General features: G+C 36.2%; 2 protein-coding genes across 2 annotated transcripts; one reads left to right on the plus strand and one right to left on the minus strand.

The window, feature by feature from the left end:
- On the plus strand, window positions 1-1,485 carry LOC115952096 (UDP-glycosyltransferase 73C3-like). Its single transcript, XM_031069178.1, has one exon. It carries the CDS (start codon window positions 1-3, stop codon window positions 1,483-1,485), a length of 1,485 nt encoding a protein of 494 aa, XP_030925038.1.
- A 1,057-nt stretch (window positions 1,486-2,542) lies between these two features.
- Window positions 2,543-7,679, minus strand: LOC115953739 (RNA polymerase sigma factor sigF, chloroplastic). The gene is made up of 9 exons (XM_031071504.1): window positions 7,306-7,679; window positions 6,523-6,674; window positions 6,013-6,140; window positions 5,687-5,893; window positions 5,314-5,584; window positions 4,990-5,220; window positions 4,528-4,668; window positions 3,886-4,086; window positions 2,543-3,171 (listed from the first exon to the last, which is right to left on the minus strand). Exons 1-9 carry the CDS (start codon window positions 7,397-7,399, stop codon window positions 2,884-2,886), a joined length of 1,713 nt encoding a protein of 570 aa, XP_030927364.1. The 5' UTR covers window positions 7,400-7,679; the 3' UTR covers window positions 2,543-2,883.
- Window positions 7,680-9,849: the final 2,170 nt, after the last annotated feature.

A 9,849-nucleotide genomic window follows, 5' to 3' on the forward strand; every position in this document is an offset into this window, starting at 1 on the left:
ATGGCATCGACAGCACAATCCCATGATCCACTCCATGTATTTTTCTTCCCATTCATGTCACCAGGCCACCTAATTCCCATGATCGACATAGCTCGACTCTTTGCCTCACATGGCGCAAAAGCCACGATCCTCGCCACCCCTCAAAACATCACTCGCTTCCAAACCATCCTCAACCGCGACCAACACGCCAACAACGACAACAACAACATCATCGACCTACTCGTCCTCGACTTCCCTTACTCCGAAGCAAACTTACCAGAAAACTGTGAAAACCTCGACACTCTCCCATCACGAAACTTGTCCTATAATTTCACAAAGGCCATCATGATGCTCCAACCTCAAGCTCAACAACTTGTTCAACAACACCAACCTGATGCAATCATTTCCGACCTTAACTTTCCATGGACGGCCGAAATTGCTCGAAACTGTGGCATCCCACGGCTTGTATTTCATGGAACATGTTGCTTTTCACTATGTCTCAATAGCTGTGCTTCTCAGTATAAGCCTCACGCTACTGTGAGCTCTGATACAGAGCTATTCTTGGTGCCCGGTTTACCTCACCCAGTTTATATTACCATGTCTCAGATGCCAGACCGGTTTTTTGGCAACTTGGGTTTGCATGAATTCTTTGAGAAATTCATAGAGGCTGAGCGTGACACGTACGGTGTCGTGTCCAATACGTTCTATGAGATTGAACCAGAATATGTCAAACACTATGAAAAACTTGTTGGCAAAAAGGTATGGCCGGTTGGACCTGTTTCGCTTTTCAACACTAAAGCTTTGGACATAGCGGAGAGAGGGAATAGAGCTTCCATTGACAAAGATCAAGTGCTCACATGGCTGGACTCGAAGAAACCAAACTCGGTGCTCTATGTTTGTTTTGGCAGTCTCTGTAATTTTTCAAAGTCACAGCTTTTGGAGATTGGGTTAGGCCTTGAATCTTCAAAGGCTTCATTCATTTGGGTAATCAGAGATAGCTACGGAGATTGGTTTTTGCCAGAAGGTTTTGAAGAGAGAGTTAGAGACAGAGCCCTTGTCATAAAGGGTTGGGCTCCACAGGTTCTTATTCTTAATCACTCGGCAGTTGGTGGGTTCATGACTCACTGTGGGTGGAACTCGGTGTTGGAATCGGTTACTGCTGGTGTGCCTTTGATAACTTGGCCACTCTTTGCTGAACAGTTTTATAATGAGAATTTTGTGCTGAATCGGTTGGGAGTCGGAGCTGAAATCGGTGTCAAAACCGGGTTGGCATGGGGAGAGGAGGAGAACATTGGTGTTTTGGTAACTAGGGACCGTGTTGAGGAGGTGGTGACTTGGTTAATGGGTGAGAGTGAAGCAGTGCAAGGAATGAGGAATCGGGTGAGTGAACTCAGCAAGTTGGCAATGGCTGCTATAAGCAAAGGTGGTTCATCTTATGTTAATATGGGACTTCTGATAGAGGATCTCCTGAATCTGAGAAGGGACAGGTTGTCAAAGAGTGAATAGAAAAAAGATGAAGCACTTTATTTATTTTTTTTACAACGAATTTGTGTGCAATTTGTGAAAGATTTAGCATTTTTCAATTATTTATGCTTTTATAATCTTGTGTATTGCTAGATTGACAACTTAGACATATTTCCTAGTTTGTCATTGATAGGTGGAATGAGATCTTGAGAATATAACACTAGTTTTGTTTACCAAAGCAAAATTGAAGGTGCCATTGACAATTGTGAGCCTGTTGTGAATCTTGTGATCTCACTGAAGTAGCTGTGAATACCTGTAGCAGCAGCAAGGTATTGGTACAAATACATGCATTACAACTAATAATTATCTTTTAACTTGTGACATTAGGGTAGCAAGATCCTTCAAATAAAGGTAAGTTATTGAAGTAGACACCCATAGAACATTTTGGAACATTAAAGAACGAGTTATTGACAAACAATTTGAGAGGAAAGGAATATTACACATCTTAATAACTCTTCACACTATGTTATGCCCCTTTACCTTAAAGCATTTCCATTGGGACTGGCAAATGGGAAATGTTGAGATTATTTAGCATTAAAGCCCAAAAATCACCAACACCCAGTCTTGCAAATGCTGAGTATTGCAAAAAAATTTGCAATTGTACTACAGTGCGATTCTAAAGGTAGAATCGTACTGTAGCTCAATTGTAAAACCAAAAATTATTATTTTATGTAACTCTGTGATGTGTGCTGTGATGGGTTTGCTTTGATGGTGGCTCCGATGTATTGTAAAATAGGATGGTATAATTAATAAAGTAGTTTTTTGAAATGGTAAAATAAGATGAGATAGAATTTTGGGATGCGAATGCTCACTAGCTAGGAGATGCCAAAACTAGAGAATTTGACAATAAATCCTTTGCATAGTGAACCTTGATTGTTCACCTCAGTAGATTAGTGGGAGACCATTTTATAGCCTTGATCACTATCCATTCCAAACTGCCTTGTAATGCTCGCAGTCTCTCAGAAGAATACAAGTGATAGGTCTTAGACAGAAAGTAGTGAATCAATGTGACAAATAGGTTCTTACCTAAAAAAAAGAAAACTGTAATACCATTTCAGGGATTTTGGCAAAGGGAGTTATATTACTTGACATGTAGCTGTAGGAGAAATAGATACATATTCACTTGAAGAATACAATTTTACCTCACAACATATTAACATTTGAAGAACTTGAGTTCTATCCTAGGCTAGCTTGACCTCTTGAACAGCTAGCCTAAGGTCAATTTGGGACACCCTCCAGATTTGAAGCCACGGCTAGAGGTAAATCCACCTTCAAGAGCCAAAAGCTGTTAACAGCAGATTTACATTGGTCTTTTAAAATACCAGAAACCTAACCATATGGCAAGAACACCACATCCATGGTAGCTGTGTCATTCAACAACTAAACAAGCAAATCTGCATATGCCCCAAGTCCTTCACTACCAAGACACTGCTTAAGCCTATACAATGCTCGGCTCTCCAGCTGCCGTACCCTCTCCTTAGACAACCCAAACATGTTCCCAATTTCTGCCAATGATTTTTGTTCACCATTTTCAATACCAAACCTCAACCTGATTATCTTCCTCTCTCTTGGGCTGAGATTGCTTAGAAGGTTGCGCACATGCTGCCTCATCAGCTGCTTTGCCACACTCACATCTGGAATCTCAATCCCAGTATCTGCAGTTACCTCCTGCAAGTTTGACAGGGATAATGAATATTTTTCCAATTGAGCATTTGCAAAAAAATTACTTTTGCTGACAGTAGAAAGCAGCAGATAATCGTTGCAGGATACATGCCCGACAAAGTGTATCCCATCTGAAAAGTAAACTCAAGTCTACAGCTATAAGAACTTATTATCTGGTTGGCCATTAGTTTTGTACTGACAAAATTTTATCAACAGCAACACATGATTGAAATCTAGAATGGTGACCAAATGAGCTCATGTAATGTGAGTCTGAAAACTAGTTGAAATCTAAGAGTTGCAAAAGAACACACCAAGAGAGAGAATGATACATTAAATTGAATAATCAAATCTCAACAGCAACCTAAAACCAGGCTTTGAATCCATTTGCTCGCAATTTCTACAATATGTTATTATATTATTATTATTACATGTAAAATTGACAGATTTCTCTCACTAATCCTTTTTGACCTGTTTCAAATATTCCCTTTATGCTTGTGAAAATTAGCGATAACCATTAGCTTCATAAAACCCGGTCACTGCTTTGTTGCATAAGTCACAGACCATACAATAAATACAGGACACTTACAGATTGAGGAAAGGGAACATTGAAATTAACTTCTTCTTTTTTCTGGTCAAAAAGTTCAAGTTTATTTTCATTGCATATATGTACTCAAAGAGCTAGATCTAATAAAGGAATCTGGGTCAACAAGAAAGCATTACTTGAAAAGTTGTTTTTTGGTCTGCCCAGACAGGCTGTTGCATCGAAAGAGGCATTCTTGTGTTATATAGCAATTTCTCCAACTTGTCAAGTGTAATCCCGACATGTCGTGCTAAATCTTCCTTGGTTGGATGATGATTTCCTTCCTGAATGAGTATTCTCTTTGACTCCATTATCTTGCCCAGGAGGGTATGTACATTCTCCTGCAATTAGAATTTTTGTTCTGTGTCAAGCTCAGAAAATTATAGGCTCTGCTTGCCTTTATGCTTGTGAAAGGCACATCAGGAGTAAGTTCTGCTTGCCTTAGACACATCAGGAAATTATAAATTTTCAAGAACTTAAACATACATGGTCCACCCAATACCAATGCCAAGGTAAGATCACGAGCAAGCTAAAATAATCAAGTTATTAATTTAAACTGCAAGGTTAGTTTCATCAGTAATCAACATTGAAAAACTTGCAGTTTTATTAGTAATCAACATTGAAAAATTCAAAAACTTCCACTCTTTCCAGAATCCCATTAAAACATCAGAAAATTAGTACATGCATAGGCTGAAAATTAAAAAAATAGATAGATGCTTCCAATTAAAACATGAAAGTTTGATGAAAAATAGAACTTAACGAAACAGTGTGATTTACATTACCGGCAAACGAATTGTCCTGGAATGTTGAAAAATGGCCTTCCTAATTGTTTGCCTTATCCACCAGTAGGCATAAGTTCCAAACCTACAACCAGCTTGGGGTTTAAACTTCACAACACTCTTCATAAGACCCATACTGCCCTCCTAAAACAATATCAGAGATTCAGAAATGAAACAGAAAAGATATCAGTTGAGATTACATTTTACTGTAACCCCTACCAAGCCACACTTTTGTAAATAACACTACAGTTCACTGCATTAAGTAGATTGAAAAGAATATTAACTCTAGCAATTGTTACAACTTCGATCAAACAGTAATACAAAATTAAACTACTTTTTTTTTTTTTTTAATGTTTTTGTGTCTTATCAGCACTCCAATAGAATGTGTAGTTTCCTTCTGGGGCAGAAAAGGGGGTGAGAGTAAAAGTAGGAGTAAACGCAGTGGAAATGTTAATTGTGTTAGACCTGTAATAAGTCTTGAAAGCTGAGACCACGCCCTAGATACTGTTTAGCAATGTGAACCACCATCCGTAAGTTTGCATAAATCAGTTTTTGCCGACTGCTGTTACAAGAGTGAAGTTTTGACTGCAGGACCCGATAACTAAGCCCCGCTCCTTCAGCCCATTCAACCAATGTTGGTTCACGGCCAAAATGAGATTGGAGCCTGCTCTTCACTTCCTCTAATTTCAATAAATCCTGTTACACAGGTCCATGTCAGGCAAGGATAAGACCATTTAAAAATCAAACATCCCCCCCACTGTAAAGAATGGACAGGAGTTAGAAATACACCTGTACTTGGGCAATCAATTTAGACTCTTCATCAGCAGTCAAAAGTTGTTTTGTTTCAGGACCCCACAAGAACAACCGAAGGGGATCATTTGGATCAAACCCTTCACGAATCTTTCTCTTTACATCAACATTTCTAGTACTGTAAGTCTCATGAATCATAACTTCCGACTTTGGCACCCTTCTCTTCTTAGATCGCCTCTCCAGAAGCCGTGTTGACCTTACCGTTTTTTCCTCCTCAAGTGGTAAATTCACCAAACTTCTAGACCCAGAACTGGAAAAACAAATAGTGTTAGTCCACAAATAAACCAACTTTAACATAAGGAGTACCTGATAGGGAAATAAGATAATTGAAAAAAAAAAAAAAAAAACTAACCCCGAAGAAGGTGAATCATCAAAATCAGCACCAATTAATATGGAGTCCTCTGCTAGTAAGGCTGCTTCTTTAGATGCTGACAAAGCTTTCTTAGCAATGGCAACTACATTACACAGTTCAACATCCATAGGCTTCTCCAGATCAGTAGTAACAGGCTGCAGTGACAAGGAAGAGTGTGCATTTTTTCCTGTTTGCAAGGATGGGAACCTGCATAAGAGAGTAGCCACATAAACTTTGTAAGGCTGCTATTCGGGAATAAAATTGCAACAAAAAGAATTGAGGCAAGTAGCAGAACTGATTCAACTTAAGAGTTTGACTCAACTTACAAATGCCATAAACCAGGCCAGTGAAGCAACTGGCGCTCAAAGTCTTGCACCAACTGGTCAGAGTTGCCAGAGTTTTTCTCTTCATGGACTGAGGCCCCAGTCCCCATCTGCCTTTTATCTAACATTGCCTTTAATGGAACAGAAAGAAGAAGACAATTGTTAATATATAAATTCGGAGTTGCCAGAGAGCCATATTGCACAAAAGTATTCATCACAGTAATTCAAATCTGTACAGAAAAAGAGCACATGTTTGAAGCATGAAAAACATTGCTCAGAATTTCCCAAAAACAAGAGAGGGCATTTGATAAGCAGGAGTCCAAAGAGGGGAGGGGGGAATGAAGTTTTGTATAAACTATTTATTCAGTACAAAGATAAAATAGAACCAGTTGCTCAGTCAACAAGACAGAAGCAGATAAAATTGTCAATTCATAAAATTAAAAATCAATTGACAATCATAAATTGACGATGCACCCAATTTATTTGCAGTATATATAAATAACAAGAGCCCACCCGAGGTGCTGTATCTTCCTTAAACATGTGCAACAGAAGCCCATTTTCATCATGCTGTTCTTGTAATAGAACTGAGGTAGGAGATCGTCGAGCTATCAAAGTGCTTGGCATAGAGGTAACAGCAGGAGCTGCTTGCTCATGAAGCATCAAAACTGCAAAATAAAGAGCATACAGCTGCATGAAGCATGAAAACACAAACCACATAGAAAACAGGTGATTATTAAATTCTGAAAAATATAAAAGATTTTCTATTTTATCTGATTGTGGGTTCAAAAACTGAAAGTTAAACAAGCTTAAACATCTAGTAGTTCGTTACAAATCAACACACAGTACTATTGAAGACTAAGAATTGAATCCTGAAAGGAACTTGAAAACTTACTAATAAAAACAAGTCCATATAGCCAGAAATATTATAAATTAGACAAATTAATAAGTATTATTACACAATTCAACAAGCACATCACGCCCATAACAAATTCATTGAAACGCACAAAACATCAAACATTAAAGGCACGTCTAGACTCCCTACAACTGAATCTAAATTCACCACAATGTTCCATTTTATTTGTCATGTCTCGAATGTGCCCAAGTAACAGTGTCTTGTGCTATAAAATTCACATTACTAAAAATCTTATCCTTTTGAATTCTTTGTATTTTGTACTAAAAATCTTATCTTTACCACACATAATACAACCCACTAGTCAAATGTGTAGAAGAATCCCATTTCAACAACAAATAAAGAAGTACCTTAATGATTGAAAGACAAAGTCATATAAGCTTTACCTGAAGCAGAAGAAGGAGAGGCAAGACAACTTTTAAGGTGGGTTCTGAGAGGAAAAGACTGCGTTGAAGTGAGCAAATTTCTTCCAGCTTCCATGGATTATTATTAACTACAGTAATGTCTGTTGACAGTTAGTATATTCTCACTGTGTGTTTCTCTCTCTCTCTCTATATGAGCTGCTTATACTTAAAAGTCATACATTGTATTGTAAAACAAAATATTGCTGGGGTTTAGCTTTGTTGTAGAAGATAAAGAAGCAAGTAGAGAAAGGCTTTGGCTCAACACCGCAAAGCAAACTATTTCACACCTCAAATTTTAGTAAACCCCTTTTGCTGGAACTGGATGAGGTTGTTGTTGTTGTCGTCGTACATTTTTATGGTCGGCTCGGCTTAAATGCTTATTATTTTATTCTCTTCTACTTATTATCACCATCAAGAATGGGCCTGGAAACCACATCTTTAGCGATTAAGATGGGCTATGAGATGAATATAAGTCTTCAACTTGTCTTTTATATGGCCCAATTTCTGAATTTGGAAAATCTAGAGTAGCCCATAATTAGATTCACAAGAAGTTGCTAAATATGCATAGAATGGAAAGCCCAAACCTGAGTCCAAGGAACAATATATGAATGATATATTCCATGGTTCTTGGAGCTGGTTTACCATGCTTTTTTTATTTGGCTTGTGCACAACTTTTGGATGTTTTTTTTTGGTGAATACAGTTGTACTTTTATCGAGTTTTTTTTTTTTTTTTTAAATCTCAATAAACCATTAAAATAAGCTCTCTCAAATGAGAAGAATGGTACTACTCTACTACTGAAGTAAAATGCCTCATTAGTAATGAAAGAAAAATCATAATGGATACTGAATAAGATGGTTTAAGAGTTAAGACTATGAAGAGGTCCCCCAAGATAGAACTACAATATAGAACTCTCTCTCTCTAAAATGATACAAATTACTCCCCTCATGACCACTTCAGCATCTGCTATGTTGGACTGCTTACATGATTTATTTTGTTGCACCAAGAGAGAGAGAGAGAGAGAAATATTTTTTAAATGTTTTTTTTTTGTCACAATTAAAATAAAAAGTAATAATATAGTATGGATTAAGAAAGAGAAGGATTTGAAAGAAGAAAAGAGAAGTCCCGAGAAATACTTTACTTAGTCAAATGGTGCAAACCTTATACTTTCAATAACATCTTCTAAATGTCTTCATCTTTTAGCATTGATTGGCTACCATAGTTGCAAAATGTTGGTACTCCCATTATCCATTTTCTTGTAGTATAGTGATATATACTCATTTATCTCACATAATATTGGTTACACAAATTACATTTATAGTGTGATTTAACATTCGAGTGAGATGAAAAGGCATTATATCATTATATTATGAGAATGCTAAATAATTTTCCATATCCTAAGTTGGGGGTGACATTTGAAATGACATAATAATAATAATAATGTTTTCTAAAATATCAGTGAAAATGACTTTTAATAAAAAGCTTGTTAGTTTATTTTTAATTTAAAGATAAGAGTAATATGATACGAAAATAATTCTACTTTAGAAAAATACATTTATTTAGAGTCCAACAATGAAAGTATATCATATATTATGGAAGGGTGAGACTTGAGATTACATTCTTTTTTTAATAGTGTAGCTTATACCTTGTAGCATTAGTAATGAGTTCAACAAATCTCTTTTTTTCTAAAATCACCAATCTCTCAACAAAACATTGCAAAAGCCTTCAGTGTTTTAGCAATTGTGTTGAGGTACTATAACTTTGCTAAATAATCTCTCTTCCATTTATTAATTTCCTCCATCAACAACTCTTTTTTTCTTTCCCTTTCTTGTTTCTTGAGTACCAAAAAGAATAGAAAAAAATTTAAATAAAATAGAGGAAAAAACAAAGCATAAAATTTGTTGGGATGTATATCTAAAAAGTAACTAAACTAGAAAAAGACTTCTTAACAAAAAGGGAAATGCTAACGAGTGCTCTTAGAGTACTGGTTAAGAATCCAATTAAAGAAAGTTTTGATGGGAAAAGAAAAAAAAAACAATTAATGTTTTGATAGCTTTTTTCACTTCCCATAAAAAATAATGTCAAAACTTTCTTTAAATGGATTATTAACCAATACCCTAAAGGCACTCGTTAACATGACCCTAACAAAAAAATGTCTTAAGAATTTGTTGAGTTCATTCAATGCTCTTATTAAATGCTTGGAACTCACTATTGCTAATTGCTAGTAAGTAATGACACAAAAATTTTGTCAGTATGTCATGAGGTAATTAAATATTAAATATCACACAAAAGACTTCAATTTCCATTAGATTCATAAATCATTTTTAGATAATAATTCGAAACATATTTTTTTATGGAAAATGTCAATAAGCACCATAAGGTGACCATTAAGGATGATTTATTGTGGAGTCGACCTAATAAAAAATTGATATAAATTGATGAACAGACTAAAAATATTACTAAAGTAATACGTTGTGGAGACCGTTCGATCAACAGGCCCATAGGGTTCAGAATTAATTCAAGATTGT

This window comes from Quercus lobata, chromosome 7 (genome assembly GCF_001633185.2).
Source record: "Quercus lobata isolate SW786 chromosome 7, ValleyOak3.0 Primary Assembly, whole genome shotgun sequence".
Lineage (NCBI taxonomy): Eukaryota > Viridiplantae > Streptophyta > Magnoliopsida > Fagales > Fagaceae > Quercus > Quercus lobata.